Raw genomic sequence first — 17,573 nt, forward strand, 5'->3', positions numbered from 1 at the left:
CTTGTCTTAAGAGACTTTCTGGGCCTCATCAATAGGAGTATAGCATCTAGATCAAGGGAAGTAATAGTGCCACTGTATTCTGCTCTGGTCAGACCTCACCTGGAGTACTGTGTCCAGTTCTGGGCATCACAGTTCAAGAAGGACACTGACAAACTGGAACGTGTCCAGAGGAGGGCAACCAAAATGGTCAAAGGCCTGGAAACAATACCTTATGAGGAACGGCTAAGGGAGCTGGGCATGTTTAGCCTGGAGAAGAGGAGGTTAAGGGGTGATATGATAGCCATGTTCAAATATATAAAAGGATGTCACATAGAGGAGGGAGAAAGGTTGTTTTCTGCTGCTCCAGAGAAGCGGACACGGAGCAATGGATCCAAACTACAAGAAAGAAGATTCCACCTAAACATTAGGAAGAACTTCCTGACAGTAAGAGCTGTCTGACAGTGGAATTTGCTGCCAAGGAGTGTGGTGGAGTCTCCTACTTTGGAGGTCTTTAAGCAGAGGCTTGACAACCATATGTCAGGAGTGCTCTGATGGTGTTTCCTGCTTGGCAGGGGGTTGGACTCGATGGCCCTTGTGGTCTCTTCCAACTCTATGATTCTATGATTCATGTGTGTATGTGTGTGAGTTCACCTTTTGTTATGCGCACGCATGGACTGGTGGTGTGTCCTACAAAAGAATGCGTCGTGGGTGAATCAGGTGAACCCTGTTTTCCGTACAGGGTGCATTTAAAAATAATGTTATCATTTCAGGTCTACCGAAGTCAAACTCTGCTGACTTACTGTTGGATATAAAGCTCGCCCTCTGCTATACACTAAACTGGTGGCGCTGCTGCTTCACAAACCACAGAATGGCACTAGAGCAGAGTGGAAGGACGAGTAAGTGGCTTTTTTTATACTGCAGTGGTTTCCCTTTGCAAGCTTTTCAGTTTTGCCTTTGCAATTAGATAATGTAGGGCTACGTGAAGTGTGTCCAGAATTTGTTTTTAAAAGTTGCACATAGGGCATCACACCTTTGCACGGGCCGTGCCGAAAGAGCAGTGCCGAATATTATTGCCACATTATTTAGTTTGAAAAGGCAATTGAAAGGCTTAAGGGCTACCCATGTATATTGTGCATTTTTGCAGCCTGGTAATAGTTGCAAACTGCATTTATGAAAAAGCCACTTACACGTTCCGTTCAAGTTAGCCATAAACTCTAGTTTTGTCTCCTTTTCTAATCACCAAACTTTATGTTACAAGGTCAACCAGGGCTCCTTGCTCCTGTTCGGATCATAATACTCTTTCATAGGGGAGAAGGCGACTCTCAGCCTTTCCCCTGTCCGCTAATTCTCTCCTGCCAGAGCTCTTCCCCCTTTCCTGTTTCTAATCCAGTTTCTCAGGGGTCTGACACCAGAAATAATCCTGTCTGGGAATGATTTTGAATAGGTTTCGTACTTCCCCCGCTCTTCCATTTGCATTACCTCAGCAAAGGAGAATTTGAGTATATGCGTTTGCTGAGGTCACGTGTAGTTCTGCCCTTTGCACATGCTTGAGAAATGAGAAGTTTGTTAACGGATATTTTAATATTGCAGCTTTGTTGCATTGGGCTCTAAATTACCACTGTTTGTTGTGGAGGTGCAATAGTCTATGTTGTGAGCTCAAAGCTTGCAGTCATAGGAAGGGCTATAGCTCTGTGATAGAACATCTGCTTTGCATGTAATACTACTACTACTACTACTACTACTACTAATAATAATAATAATGCTTGTATACTGCCCTTCACCCTAAGATCCCAAGGTAGTTTGCAACAGAAAAATACAAAATGAGAATGCAAAATACATCCTAAAACAAACACAAACCAATAACCCCCGCCACAAACACTATTTAAAAAGCTGTAGAATTTTAATCAGCCAAATGCCTGGTTGAAGAGGAACGTTTTTGCCTGGAATGTAAACTTATGTAGCAAAGGAGCCAGGGGAGCCACCCTGGGGAGAGAGCATTTCACAGACGGGGAGCCACTGCAGAGAAGGCCCTTTCTCATGTTGCCACGCTCTGGACCTCTCGCGTAGGAGGCACGCGAAGAAGGACCTCAGTTGATGATTGCAGGGTCGGGGCTGGTTCATATGGGGAGAGGCAGTCTTTGAGAAACTGCGATCCTTAGTTGTTTAAGGCTTTATAAGTCAAATCCAGTACTGCTTCGTTTCCCAACATACCTGTGTTCAGCTGGGAATGTCTCTCGCCTGAGAAACCCTGGAGAGATGTTGCAAGCTAATGCAGACAGACGTAGATAGACCCAATGGTCTGGCTCCCCATAGGGCAGCTACTTTTGGTCCGAATAGGTGCATAGGTGGCATGGACTTTGTGGTAAGGTACATTGATTTTCAATTAAGTTTCCCATTTTGTAAATTGGGCACTTTCTGAGCACCAGTGCATACTAATTGTTTGCTGCAGGAGCTAAAATAATAGGTTGCCATGATACATACAGTGGCGTAGCGTGGGGGGTGCAGGGGGGGCTGGCCGCACCGGGCGCAACATCTGGGGGTTAGGGTTAGGGGGCGCAAATCCACGGGTTAGGGGGCGCAAATTACTTGCCTTGCCCCGGGTGCTGACAACCCACGCTACACCACTGGATACATAGGGTATACAACCTAGAACAGGGGCAGGCAACCTATGGCCCGGGTGCCGGATCCGGCCCAATCGCCTTCTCAATCCTGCCCTCAGACGGTCCAAGAATCATTGTGTTTTGACATGAGTAGAATGTGTGCTTTTATTTAAAAAGCATCTCTAGGTTATTTGTTGGGCATAGGAATTCGTTCATTCCTCCCCGCCCCCGCTCCCCAAATAGAGTCCGGCCCCCCACATGGTCTGTGGACCGGCCCATGGCTTAAAAAGGTTGCTCACCCCAGACCTAGAAGCACAACCCAAAACCTCTGGTTGAAAGCCGCACCGTGTAATCCAGCCAAAATCCAGCCTTTTCTATTATTAAGCATATTTTGAGTTTATAGGAACGTGGGTGCAATTTCACACACATAGGAGTAGGTCTAGCCCGTTATACTAGAAATAAGTTTTATGTTTATTTGTTTCATATGTAAATTAGTGTGTCTGCCATTCCTCTGATCTGCAGAAGATAGACAGGTCCCAAGTTATATCCATAATTTGGAAGGAGTACAGTGGTACCTCGGGTTACATACTCTTCAGGTTACATATGCTTCAGGTTATAGACTCCGCTAACCCAGAAATAGTACCTTGGGTTAAGAACTTTGCTTCAGGATGAGAACAGAAATCGTGCGGTGGCACAGCAGAAGCAGGAGGCCCCATTAGCTAAAGTGGTGCTTCAGGTTAAGAACAGTTTCAGGTTAAGAACAGACCTCCAGAATGAATTAAGTTCTTAACCCGAGGTACCACTGTACTGAACTCCACTCTGATGCTAAAACCATCACAATTTCAACTAACACCAAATATTGCATAGTAACATCCATTGCTTAGATTGTATTTGGAAACGATTCTCTGTGTGTTGTTGTTTCATTTTTTATTTTCATTTTCTGTAATTGCGTAATAATTATGTGTTACAGGTTTGAATAATAATAATAATAATAATAATAATAATAATAATAATAATAATAAAGACCCCCACTTTTCCAGTTTCCTCCTCCTCCACACACCATTATGACTCCTATGAAATTTAGTAGGATCAGCACTTCTTGAATCCAGAGACTATTTGAATTGAAGTTTTATATTCAGGTTTTTATTTTGAACATTGTGGGATCCTCGCTACTAAAACACAGCAATATTTAAACTGCTTATCTTTCATTCCAAAGGACAGAACCTTTTGCTTCTCAATTTAAGACTTAAACAACAAACACGCACAAATGTTTTTAGAAAATCAGAGTTTAGTTCTCATCTCGTTTCTTTTGCAGGTGTATCTGTCAAGCTTTACATAAAAAGGTGACTATTTTAGTGACCCACCAGTTGCAATATCTTCGGTCTGCAAACCAGATCCTAATTTTAAAGGAGGTAGGTGGAAATAAGATTATCTCTAGAAAACTGATGCTGTTTGTTTGTTGGTTTATTTAGTCTGAACAATGTTACAACAATTTATAACACAACTAAATCTGTTCCGAATGGAATTGAATAATATAACAGTGTTGGGTGGTTGTTTTTATTTTAAAGATGAAACGTTTTAAAGGGAAGAAGGAAAATACCGTATTTTTCGCTCTATAACACGCACGCGACCATAACACGCACGTAGTTTTTAGAGGGGGAAAACAAGAAAAAAAATATTCTAAACAAAACAGTGGATATATGATTTTTGTGGTTCATGCTGTGGCCACAGACATGTGATCTGACGGTGAGTTTGGGGTAGCCCAATGCAAAAATCCTGAGGATCCATGTGGATCCATGCTTTGTAACCACGTTTTTGCACCACTGCAGCCCCAGGCAACAGTGGGTGCGTGCTATGTGATCTGCTGGTGAGTTTGGGGTGACCCAGTGCAAAACCCTGAGGATCCATGTGGATCCGTGCTTTGTAACCATGTTTTAAGTGGGGAGGGAAGGAAAAGCACTCAAGGGACAAGAAGCACGCGTGGGGTGTGTGGAGAAGGATGCTGCTAATAATGCAGAAGAGGGGTATAAGAGGAGAAGGCTCCTCTCCTCTCCCACTTTGCTCCTTTAAAGCAAGCAGGCTCTGCTTCTCTCCCTCCTCCCCGGCTCACTGAAAAACTTTGCTGCTATTTAGCCAGCTGAGTGGGTAGGAGAGAGGGACAGAGAGCCTGCTTGCTTTAAAGAAGCCAACCAGACAGGAGCCACTTACACTCGTGTAAGCGGCTCCTCTCCTCTCCTGCTTTGCTCCTTTAAAGCAAGCAGGCTCTCTGTCCCTCTATCCTCCCCACTCAGCGGCTCTTCTCCCGCTTTGCTGTTTCAAAGCGAGCCACGGAGGAGGGAAGGAAGGGGGACCATGGATCCTCTGCTCACGACTGCAGCAGACCCCCCCCCCCCCCGCCATCCGTAGGCATTCGCTCATAACACGCACAGACATTTCCCCTTACTTTCTAGGAGGAAAAAAGTGAGTGTTATGGAGCAACAAATACGGTAGTTTGTTCAGCCCTGGAGTGGCTTTGTAAATACAGAGGAAGCTGAAGTACCACAGCTAATTAGCATGTTAGTTTTCATTGCACTTTTAAAAGAAAATTTGAGTGGTATTTTTCAGTAAACTCAACGAGAAATACAAAATAGTGAGAGCACCAGTAAGAAAACCGTTATAAAACATTGCAAATAATCTGAAGCCTAAAGTACAAATTATGGTTTGGGGTGGTTTTTTTAAAACTATTGTTCTATGACTTTCACTGATTTAAAAGAAATGCGAAAAACATCAGTTGAAGGTGTTTAGCTGCAGTTCTTAAAGCCATTAATTTCATGTTCTTGAGGTAGTCCCATCGACTTTGTTTTTACTAATTCAGCTGGTTTAAAATTAGAAAGAAGAGGGGAATAGAATTTGCTGCATTCTAAGCACATCTCTAAAAAATCCCACTTGAAACTTAAGAGGATTAGAAGTTTTGTTAAGGGTGTTACGGAAAATTTCGGGTGCGGAGTTGCCCTGCCACCCGACTCGTCGGACTAAGTCCGCGGGTCCTAGCGGGAAAAGTAAGTTCAGCCGGACACAGGAGCAAACTGCGGAGACCCGAAGTTTATTGCGCAACAGGTTCAAAATGGCATTGAACCCCGAGGATGGGGCGACAAAGACTTTTAAAAGTTCCCTCCGTTTCCCAGAATACTGTGTGAGAAACGTCATGCATACATTATGGGAAGGTTGGGTTCCATGGGTTACATCATGAATATATTTAACACGTCACGAATATGTATAAGAGAGGCAGGGTCACAGCAATTAACATTTGAGATAAGGGAGGGGGGAATATGCAGAGTGAGAGATACACATAAGTAAGCATTTATTGAGTACCGGTGGTGGCAAGACAATGGGCCAGAGATATGCATCGTCTGCCACCTAATATTGCCCGGAGGAAGGGTGAGGCGAAGCGATCTGACAGGATTGAGAAGTTCCTGTGTACGTGTCCTGTCGCTTCGGGGATTATGGAGGCCGGGGTCACATCATGGAGTCCACAGGGAGCTGAGTTGAATGACACCGAGAGCGAGGAAATCGGTGTTACGGTTGATTTTATATCAATTTCTGAAGGTTTCCATGCTTTCGGACCTATTCCGTACCATTAATCAAGATCGGAAACAGAACGGACATATTGTAGCAAGAATGGATACATTGTAACAGGATTTTGACAGTTTTATGAGGTCCCTGGTTTCGGATCCATTGTTCTCACAGTGGGGGGCCGTCAGCAGCTTGTCAGAAGTCAAATGAGGCGTGCAGTAGCTCCTGAGCTAGCTCCTGCAAGGCGAATGCATGGCTGTGATTGGCTAAAGCGGAGCTCAGTATAGTGAATGGAGTTTTATTATGATGCGGTCTACTCACGTTAGGAATAGGGCGAAAGGAAGGCATAGAGAAGATCAGGGCTTATTTCGCCCGTATGGAGAAAGGAAGGAAGAGCCTTTTATTAGCAAGGCAGGGGTATAGTGTGGTGCTTGTGCAACGATGTGGGGCTGAGGGTTCTAGGTAGAGTTGGGCACTGTCGAGATCATCGCCTCGGGCCCGTTCAGGAAGGGAGAAAGGTTGCCCCCCCCCCTCCTTCCGTATCAGTCCCCCATTCGGAGATAGATTTGCATCAAAAGTTCTGTAAGAACTTGCAAATCCTTTCTCCGCACCCTATACCCCTGTGATTTCATACTCTCCCTCTCCTAGATGTCTCATTTGCACATATTCAGGAAAGACAGGACCGTTGTGGGAGCGAGAATAGGCTCGAAAGGAAAGAGGAGCGGACTGAGCAGGGAAGCGGAGAAGAGAGCAGCAAGGAGAGACACAGTGTATGGCGCAGCAGAGCACTGAGATGCAAAAGGCAACAGTAAGAATTGTGAGCAATATGACCTTGATCAATTGTCGGAGCCATCCCAGCTTGGGCAGCCATCCCCATAAGTCGACGTCCGACAGTCCCTCGTGTTGTATCTCGTTGAGTCTCCCTGCTAACTCGTGGATGTTATTCAAATGTCCAGTAATGTTTAAGGTTCGGTCAGTTACATATGTGCAGCATTCGGTACCTATTAAGGCGCATGTCCCTCCTTGGCTAGACAGCAGAAAGTCCGTAGCGATTCTCGTCTGCAAACTTAGCTGTCTCACCTCAGACAGTTCTGACATCAGGGAGTCCGTGATCTCAGTTGCTTCCTGCATGAATTTGAGGAGGATGTCAGTGAGCCGAAGGATGTCGACGTGGTTGGATCCTGCCCCGTAAGCAGGAAAGAGTGCTCGACCCACGGTCTCCCCGTTTGCAGCGACATCGGATAAGTCAGACAGTCGTTTCTCTTCCCTTTTATTCCTCTGTCTCCCGGGGGGTAGATGTGGCACTACCCTTATTCCAGGGACGATGTATCCAACGAAGCAGGATCCGGACATATGGGGGCTCACCCAGGTGTATGCGCGATGGCCACATACCCAAAACAAGCCGCTGAGATAGGACTCCATCCTCCCTGAAGCGAAGGCTTGCAACAACATAGCGTCGGCGGGTTGAGGCTGCCAGAGTGGAGGGTGGCCGATGACAGTGACCCAAGCAAGGGTGAGGTTTGGGAAGGTCCGGGATCCTGTCACGTCCGTGATGGTGACATGGCCGGTAGATAAGAGTTCTAAGTTGGACGTACAGGTACTGGAGCCGATGAAGGTTCCTTCCCCAGCGAAGGTGCGGCAGAGTGGACCCTTAGTCGGGCCTGTGAGGTAGAGGTATTGGTGGGTCAAGTTCAACGCGGTCAGGTTCCAGGAGGCGACGTCCCCTGACCGGAATTGTTCTATGGTAACCGGGACTGGAACGAGGGGGAGGCTCTGTTGAAGGTGGCTGGGCGCATGGGCGCAGATCCAGCATTCAGGGTAGGGTGCTTCCTTGGCCACCTGGCCGATGAGTTTAATATAAGAGTTCTGTTCCCAAGAGGAAAGGAGATCTTCTCCTGGGAAGGACGTGTCAGCGCCAAGTTTCCGTGGTGCCGTGCCGAGTGGATGAAGGGGGTCGGTGGTATTTAGGAGACGCCTGTCTCTGGCTATGCCCCCACATCGCAGGGGTCCAACGTTATCCCACGTAGGGGAGTGTGAGGGATGTGTTGGATGGTACCAACCCTCCAGGTATTCTGCCCCTCTCCAGTCGTGGGTAACTCCGAGGTTCCAAAGGCAGCAGAACTTTCTTACACAAAGTCCTTGTAGTTGGGGCTTTCGGGGTTCCGGAGTCATGAGGAGACATTGGAATCCGAAAATCAAGTTGTCGGGGGGGTTGGTTGCGTCGGTGTAGGATGGTGTAGCCCCCCCTTTCTCGATTTCGGTCCAGTTGGGGTTTCTCAAAAGTTCCCCGTTGCCGAAAAGGAAATGGGTCCCGTTCTTGCAGGTGAGGCGGTAGTAAGAGTGGTCCAGGGTGACTGCGGCTGACCCAATTCGGTGTAGGGCTTGGTCCCGGACAAAAAGTTCCCAATACTCGTTGTCCGTTAGGCGAGGTACAAGGGAATGTCGTAGCAATGTCCGCGACTCGGGGAGGCAAAAGTCAAAGTCCCCCATTCGATCAGGGTTTGATTTCCCACCCGTCTCGAGTCGGTGATAGTCCAAGAAATGGTAGTCCGTGGGTAAACCAGTGCAGTGATCAGTTGGCATGGCTGAGGAGTAGGTCAGAGTCTGGTAGACAAGAAAAATGAAGAAATTCATGGTTGGAATCCGAAGATGGGAAAGTATGGGGTATAAGGTGGTTGAAAGGCCGTGGGAACGCGCTGTCAGAACAGCTGTTAACAGAGCTGTCAAAGCGCGCTGTCAGGAGAGCTGTCAACGGAGCTGTCAAAGCGCGCTGTCAGGAGGGCTGTCAACGGGGCTGTCAAAGCGCGCTGTCAGGAGAGCTGTCAACGGAGCTGTCAAAGCGCGCTGTCAGGAGGGCTGTCAACGGGGCTGTCAAAGCGCGCTGTCAGGAGAAGTGTTGCAGCGTTTGATGCGTAGTTTGAGGGCGTCGGTGTCTGGGACGATTTCAGATGTCCAGTTGGGTGGCGTGGCGTCTGGTCCGGTCTGTTGAGCCCGACCTTGGCCCCGATCTGCTGGTCCGGTCTGTTGGGCCCGATTCTGGCCCCGATCTGCTGGTCCGGTCTGTTGGGCCCGATTCTGGCCCCGATCTGCTGGTCCGGTCTGTTGGGCCCGATTCTGGCCCCGATCTACTGGTGTTGTTAGTTCCTCGTCGTCGTCGATGTAGGACGTCGGCGGGGAGGGCGGAGAGTCGAAGGTATAATCCTCTCCGTGACTGTCTTGAGTCTCCAGGGGAGGTGGTGCCGACTTACACCTCGTGTGATGTATCCACGCGGCTTTCTCGCCCACTTTTACAGCGGTTGGTGAAGTCAGAAGTACCTGGTAAGGTCCTTCCCAAGTTGGTTGTAGGGGTAGTTTCGGATATACCTTGACTAGAACCCAGTCCGCTGGATGAAAGGAGTGGGCTTGGGAGTCGATGGGCAGGTTCTGTCCCTCGACGGCCGCGTAGTGGTGGAGACGTTTTAGCTGTGTCTGGAGCTGAATAACATAATTAGTGAGTTCTGTTTCCCCCACCTCGAGTTCTGAGAGGGGATATAGGGTGTTATACACGGGAGGGGGCCTCCCAAACAGGAGTTCGAACGGTGACAGTTTTAATGGTCCAGTTGGGGCACTTCGGATGTTATGTAGAACTAGTGGAAGTGCATTCACCCATTTCAGTCCCGTAACTCTGCAGAGCTTTCCTAGCTGTATTTTTATTTCCTGATTCATCCGTTCCACTTGACCGGAAGATTGTGGGTGGTAAGGGGTATGTAAGTCCCATTTTATTTGGAGGGCTCTGGCGACTAGTTGTACTATTTCTGCGGTAAAGTGGGTTCCCCTGTCACTGTCCAAGCGGCGGGGTATTCCGTATCGGGGTATGATGTCTTGAAGGAGGGCTCTGGCAACTACTGAGGCAGTGGCCTTTCGGCAGGGGAACCCTTCTACCCATGAGGAGAACTGGTCTATTATGATCAAGGCGTGTTTGAAACCCTGGCATAGTGGCAAGTCTATGAAATCTAATTGCAAACTTTCAAAAGGGACAAAAGCCCATTGTCTGGCCCCTGGCGGCCTTTTGGGTTCGCGTTTTGGGTTGAACGCGCTGCAGGTAGCACAATTCTTGGAGGCTGCAGTGGCTGCGGCAGCTAATCCTGGAGCAAACCAGGATCTCTTAACGTGTTCGATTAACCTTTCTTTTCCCCAGTGTGTTTGCTGGTGGAGGACCCTCACCAATTTTGGAGTCCACGCTTTTGGAAGGACGGCTCTGCCATCGGGGAGGGTCCAGACCCCAGCATGGTTAACTGCGCCTAGAGATTCCCACATGGTCTTTTCTTCATCTGGGGCAGTGTGGTACATTTGCGAGGGATCTACATTGAGGGGGAGTTGTAGTGCTTGGAATTCTGACTCATCTCGCGGGGGGCGGAGTGCAGCTGCTTGGGCTGCCTTATCGGCGCGTCTATTTCCTTTTGAAACTGGGTCTTTTCCTTTTGTATGCGCTTTACAGTGTACCACGGCTATTGCAGCGGGTAGGTGGATGGCTGTCAACAATCTTTCGACCAGTGCGGCATGTGAAATTTGCGAGCCGGCGGCAGTCAAAAACCCTCTTTGGAGCCAAATTTGACCAGTGGTATGCACAAGTCCGAAACAGTACTTGCTATCAGTGTAAATGGTTGCTCTTTTACTTTCGCTAATTTCGCAGGCGCGTATGAGGGCGATTAACTCCGCGGCCTGGGCACTATATTGGGGGTTTATCGGATTTGATTCTACGACTTCGAAATCGGAAACCACAGCATATCCAGTTTTCCTCTCCCCATCAATGACCTTTGAGCTGCCATCGGTGTAGAGTATGACGTCCGGGTTTTCTAAAGGTAGGTGGTCTAGGTCTTCCCGGGGTTTCTCCGCCTGGCGGACTATTGCAGCGCAATCGTGATGCGGGGTACCATCATCAGGGAGGGGGAGCAAGGTTGCTGGGTTGAGAGAATTGACCCGTTTTATGGTGACGTTAGACGGGGCGAGTAGGAGGGCTTCATATCTGTTGAGGCGGGAGTTCGAGAAGTGGTGGCAGCCTTTGAGGGTTAGGAGGGTGGAGACGGAGTGGGGAACATGGATGGTGATTTCATGTCCGAGGACCGTTTCTTGGGCCTTTTCAAGGAGGATGGCGGCGGCTGCAATAGCTCTCAAGCAACCCACTGCTCCTTTCGCAGTGTTATCCAGCTGAAGGCTGTAATAGGCTACCGGTCTCTCTGTATCTCGGAAGGGTTGGGTCAAGACACCAGAAGCTACCCCCATCTGTTCGTGTATGAAGAGGTTAAAGGGAATCCTGTAATCTGGTAGGCCTAAGGCAGGGGCAGATCGCAGTTCCCGTTTTACGCGTTCGAAGGATTTATATGCTTCTTCTTCCCAAACCAAGGTGTCTGGGTGATCTTGTCGGGTCATGGCCGTCAGAGGCTTGGTTATCTCACTGTAACCCGCGATCCAAGCTCTGCAGAAGCCAGCCATCCCTAGGAATCCCCGTAGTTGTCGTTTTGTTTTGGGAAGGGGGATTTTAGTGACCGCTTCTATTCTATCAGTGGCCAGGCTTCGGGTACCTATTCCTAGAATGTGCCCGAGGTACTTTACTTCTTGCTTGCAATACTGTAACTTTTTTGGTGACACCTTGTGTCCTTTCCGTGCTAATTCGGCAAGGAGGTATTTGGTGTCTCCTTTACATGCTTCTTCAGTGGTGGAGCAGAGAAGAAGGTCATCCACGTAAAGGAGGAGAACGGAACCAGAAGGGAGGCGTATATCCTGTAAGTCTTGGTGTAATATGGCCGAAAAAATAGCGGGTGACTCCACGTACCCCTGGGGCAACCTCGTCCAGGTTAATTGACTGGGTCCCCAGGTGAAGGCGAAGAGGAATTGGCTGGCTGGGTCCAAGGGAATGCTGAAGAAGGCGGAGCATAGGTCCGCAGCAGTGTACCATTTCGTGTCAGCTGGTATGGCATTCAGGAGAGAATTTGGGTTGCCCACCACTGGGTGGCGGGGTATTACGAATTGATTCACAAGTCTTAAGTCCTGGACAAAGCGGTACCGGACTGGGGCTCCTTCTGCCGATGGTTTCTTAACGGGGAGAACTGGGGTGTTGCACGGGGATGCGCAAGGAACCAGGATCCCCTTTTGGAGGAAGTCCTCTATCATGGGGTTTAGTCCCTCGATGGCTTCCTTGGGTAAGGGGTATTGTTTAGTGCATGGAAAGGGTAGGTCAGTTCTGTAGGTGATTTTTACTGGGACCGCTGATAGTAAGAGACCCACTGAAGTCGATTCTGTGCCCCATAGGGAAGGGGGTAAATCGTTTTCCAGTTCGGGTGGAAGTTCTGGGAACTGCCTGTCTGTCCTCGCTTCCTCCATTATTCCCTGAAATGCGGGGATGGAGTCCTCCGGCATGTATAAATAGATACCCTCTTTAGAACATTTGATTGTCGCGTTTAATTTACAAAGGAGGTCTCTTCCGAGGAGATTTACAGGACTGCTGGTCAAGAGGAAGGTGTGTTCGGCCAGTAAGGGTCCAAGAGTGACTTTAGTAGGGCGTGAAAGTGGGCAAGTGCGGGGGATCCCATCCAGACCCATAACTTTTCTGGTCTCTGAGCCCGGTTCCAGGTGGCTATCGGTTAGGGTGGAATATGTGGCTCCAGTGTCCAGTAGGCACTGATATGGGTGGCCGTCTACGTCTATGGTACAAAATGGGTCTTCCGCGGACAACGTGAGGACTGGGCAGATAGTCTGAGTTTGGTTGGGATCTCCCTCTAATTGTCAATATGCTTCCTGGTCGTCAGGTGGTGGTTGGTTGGGGGGGTGTAGGGGTGGCGCAGTGGCGTTGGTCCAATGGTGGGTTGGTGGGTTTATTGTGGGCATCTGGGTCCTTGGTCCTAGTGGAGGTCTCTGGTTTTGAGCGGATGTACTTGGAGGTACTTGCGGGTTGTAAGGGACAGGAGATGCTTGAGGGGCATGGGTGAGAGGTGGTTGGCTCCCATACCCGTGGGTCGTGTTGAAGCGTGTCCCATAAGACATATTATTATTGAGGTAAGGACAGAACCTTTTTATGTGTCCCTCTTCTTGGCAATAAAAACATCCGCCGGCGGCAGGCCCCCATGGCCTCTGGGGATTTGGGGGTCCTCCTCCCCGGACCCCTCTCCCTCGGCTGAAGCCTCTTCCCCTATGGGAGTTCGGTTCCATGCTGAGAGCAAGAATTTGGTCAATTTCAGGCTTGGAATCTTTCTTTCTCCTCTCATCTCGAGAATTATAGATTGATTTGGCAATGGAGAGGATTTCGCTAATACTTTTGCCATCATATCCAATTTGTAAGTTCAGGGCCTTTCTTATGTCGGGGCAGGCTTGGTCCTTAAAGAAACCCTTGATTATGACCTCGTGTTGGGGGTTATCGGGGTCGATTCCTCCCCAGGTTTTGATGGCTGAGATCAGCCTGGTGTAATAGTCGGACGGGTGTTCGCTAGCCCCTTGCAGCACAGTCTGGACTTTCGTCCAGTTGACAGTACGTTGTCCGGCGGCCTTAATGCCGTCTAGAATTGCCTTTTTGAATAGGTCTAGACACCAGATGCCATCCGTTGTATTGTAGTCCCAATTCGGCTCGATGCGCAAGCACTGAGCCGTAAGTGGTTCTACGTCTTGTGGACGTCCGGCCTGATAGTTCGGGAGTTCAATTGCCTCCCCGGCCTTTGTCAGGATGTCTGCCTTCTCAGCCTCGTTGAAGAGGGCGTTCAGAAGAACGTGAACGTCTGGCCAAGTCGGCTTGTGGGTCGAAAAAATAGCGCTGACCTGACGGTGACACTTATCCGGGTCATCTCTTAAGGATGGCATTTGATTTGACCAGGTTACCAGGTCCGCGGTATAAAATGGTTGGTGTGTGTATACCATCCGAGGGGGTCCGTCCGGTTGCAAGGGTGGGATTGGCAGGGCCCTTAAGGGCATCTGGACGGCTGCGGACTCCGTTTGTTTGGACGTCCCTGGGGTCTCTTTAAGTTTTTCTAAAAGGCTGGGATCCTTCAAAGTAGCCTCTAGTATCTCTTTAGCTCGCTGTCCTAGGGCTATAAGGTCTGAGCCTTCTGAGGTAGCGCTCTGAATTTCCCTAGCTCGCTGCCTGGTTATTCGTGGGCTCGCGCCCCCCCGTGCTCCTGGTTCCTGTGTGTCCCCATCACTATCTGAGCGATCCCCTGGGGCGGGCGGAATGGTCTGCCTATAGTAGAAGGGGATGAGCGCTTGTTCCGTGGAGTCTTCTCCAGGGTATCCCTCGTATGGGGGGGCAAAGATGACCTTCCATGACTTAGGACCGGCAGCTGGTAGGTCGTTGCTCCTTTGGTGCCCTGAAGCAACTCCTTGACCGTCTCGAAAGTGGCCAGATATTCCAATTGACGGGGCTTTTCTTCTAACAAATATTTTCTAAGATGTTGCAGACGGTCTTCATTAAAAGAGCCCCCTTTTGGCCAGCGTAACTCTGGTTTCGCGGAGGCAGTTCCGGCGGGCCATGCGTCTCTACAAAGATCTTCTAACTTCTGCCTCGACAGCAACTTGTGCCCGGGAATAGATTTCCAATAAGAGATGACGAATTCAAGTGGGGAGTCGGGGTCTCTCTGGGATTCGGATGGCTTCGTTGAAGCCTTCCTCCCGGAGTGAGCCCGTTCATGCTTAGAGGCCTGGGTACCCATTTTATTCGCGCGTGTCTAGACAGGAAGAAGGAAGAGAGGGGTTGGTGAGGTTTGGTGTGGGGTGTCCTAGGGAGTACTTATACCTAACGTAAGGGTTTAAAGCAAGGGAAGGGGGGTGTCTCTAGCTGCTTAGCAACTTCCTTCGCGAAGGTTTTGAGAGCTCTATCTACCTGGTTTCTTACGTTTCCTTTCCGACTTTTTTATATATATTTTTTCTTACTCCTATTTCCTATAACCTGGGGTTTTCTTCCACTCTGCCGGTCCCGCCCGATTCCTCACGGGCAATCCCTCCTGGCAACCTCCTACCTATCGTCACACTCTCAGGAAAGGGGCCCTACTGGACGCCCGCGTAGTGCGATGCCAGATCGGGTGATCCCTGGACAGGTTTTCGAACGGAAAATCCCCCTTGCTTTCGGAAGCGGGCTCACGCACGGTACACGTGTTACGTGGCCCGACCGGTGCGGCTGGGATTGGTGACAGAAAGCAAGACCACTTCCCGCCCCCTTGCCGGGCGCTAGAGAAGTTCGGAAAGAGAGCTCCAACCCCTTGCTTTCAACTGGGATGTCCGTTGCGGAGAGTCGGCTGTCTTTCAAGCCGGCTCTCTCCGTCTTATTTTCGGACTCCCAATTGGTGCGGCTGGCTGGAGATTTTAAGGAAAAGAAATAGAGCTCAGAGCCCCCCTTCTCGGGCTGAGCGGCGGTCCAAAGTCTCTCTCGTTAACCGGACCAAGGGAAAGGTAAGAAGGAGCGACAGGGAGGAGGGCAGAGATTCAGTTGCCAGGAGACTTCCACCCCCTTCCCACCAGTGCACTGGATTTCTTCTCCTATACTCACGCGTCTTCAACGTTGATCCCGGGATCGAAGAAGCCGGCTGGATGTCCCTTTGCTCCCCAGCTGAACTCTTGGGACGTTTGATTACCGCCCGGAAGATGGCCGGGGGTCCAAAGGATCTTCCCGGGCAAAAGGGGCCCGGAGCCGGCTGAAGATTTCGGGGCCCCCGGTCAGCAACACGGGAGAACCGCACGTCCCTGTTCGGGCGCCAACTGTTACGGAAAATTTCGGGTGCGGAGTTGCCCTGCCACCCGACTCGTCGGACTAAGTCCGCGGGTCCTAGCGGGAAAAGTAAGTTCAGCCGGACACAGGAGCAAACTGCGGAGACCCGAAGTTTATTGCGCAACAGGTTCAAAATGGCATTGAACCCCGAGGATGGGGCGACAAAGACTTTTAAAAGTTCCCTCCGTTTCCCAGAATACTGTGTGAGAAACGTCATGCATACATTATGGGAAGGTTGGGTTCCATGGGTTACATCATGAATATATTTAACACGTCACGAATATGTATAAGAGAGGCAGGGTCACAGCAATTAACATTTGAGATAAGGGAGGGGGGAATATGCAGAGTGAGAGATACACATAAGTAAGCATTTATTGAGTACCGGTGGTGGCAAGACAATGGGCCAGAGATATGCATCGTCTGCCACCTAATATTGCCCGGAGGAAGGGTGAGGCGAAGCGATCTGACAGGATTGAGAAGTTCCTGTGTACGTGTCCTGTCGCTTCGGGGATTATGGAGGCCGGGGTCACATCATGGAGTCCACAGGGAGCTGAGTTGAATGACACCGAGAGCGAGGAAATCGGTGTTACGGTTGATTTTATATCAATTTCTGAAGGTTTCCATGCTTTCGGACCTATTCCGTACCATTAATCAAGATCGGAAACAGAACGGACATATTGTAGCAAGAATGGATACATTGTAACAGGATTTTGACAGTTTTATGAGGTCCCTGGTTTCGGATCCATTGTTCTCACAGTGGGGGGCCGTCAGCAGCTTGTCAGAAGTCAAATGAGGCGTGCAGTAGCTCCTGAGCTAGCTCCTGCAAGGCGAATGCATGGCTGTGATTGGCTAAAGCGGAGCTCAGTATAGTGAATGGAGTTTTATTATGATGCGGTCTACTCACGTTAGGAATAGGGCGAAAGGAAGGCATAGAGAAGATCAGGGCTTATTTCGCCCGTATGGAGAAAGGAAGGAAGAGCCTTTTATTAGCAAGGCAGGGGTATAGTGTGGTGCTTGTGCAACGATGTGGGGCTGAGGGTTCTAGGTAGAGTTGGGCACTGTCGAGATCATCGCCTCGGGCCCGTTCAGGAAGGGAGAAAGGTTGCCCCCCCCCCTCCTTCCGTATCAAGGGGTAGAGATTTTCAGTCTGATTGTCTGCATGATGAGTACAGAAAATAAGGTGATAACTAATTTAGGTAGCAATCTTATGCAGAGTTTTCTAGGTGTAAATTTTTGGACTTGCTTCTCAGTAAACGTGCACAAGATTGTGCTGTTGAGGCTGCAGTGCTAGACACACTTTCTTAGGAGTAATCTCTGACACGAAGAAACAAGGAGGGCATTAATCCCAAATTCCTGTCTGTAAAAACTATCTTCCTATTCCCCCTTTCCCTCCCCCCCCCAAATAAAAATACACCACCTGTTGTTTATTCCTTGATAGCTGGTTCTCATGCCATGCAAAAGCCTTGTTTGTTTTAAGCCATGGTTTAATTGTGAAAGTGCCCCCCTGTGGCTTTTAATGGGGCATAAAAACCCCAGTATGGCTTTTCATGGGATATGAACCTGGAGCATGGTTTGTTAAACAAACCATAAATGGTAAGCCACAAACCTTGACAAGTCATAGTGAAGGTGTGCGGGAGACATGTTCATGATTAAGCCATAGTTTAAAATAAATGTGACATCTGAGTAGGGTTATTATTTTTCTCCAATTGTTTTTTGGT

The 17,573-nt window shown here is 49.3% G+C and overlaps 1 protein-coding gene across 1 annotated transcript in view; it reads left to right on the forward strand.

The window, feature by feature from the left end:
• The window catches only part of ABCC4 (ATP binding cassette subfamily C member 4 (PEL blood group)), a 166,861-nt gene that overhangs the window by 43,322 nt on the left and 105,966 nt on the right, over positions 1 to 17,573 (forward strand). The window contains exon 14 of the mRNA XM_083501067.1: positions 3,895 to 3,991. Coding sequence (XP_083357193.1) covers positions 3,895 to 3,991 — 97 coding nt within the window. The remainder of the gene's footprint in view (positions 1 to 3,894; positions 3,992 to 17,573) is intronic.

Source organism: Podarcis liolepis (genome assembly GCF_965112155.1).
Source record: "Podarcis liolepis genome assembly, chromosome: 4".
Lineage (NCBI taxonomy): Eukaryota > Metazoa > Chordata > Lepidosauria > Squamata > Lacertidae > Podarcis > Podarcis liolepis.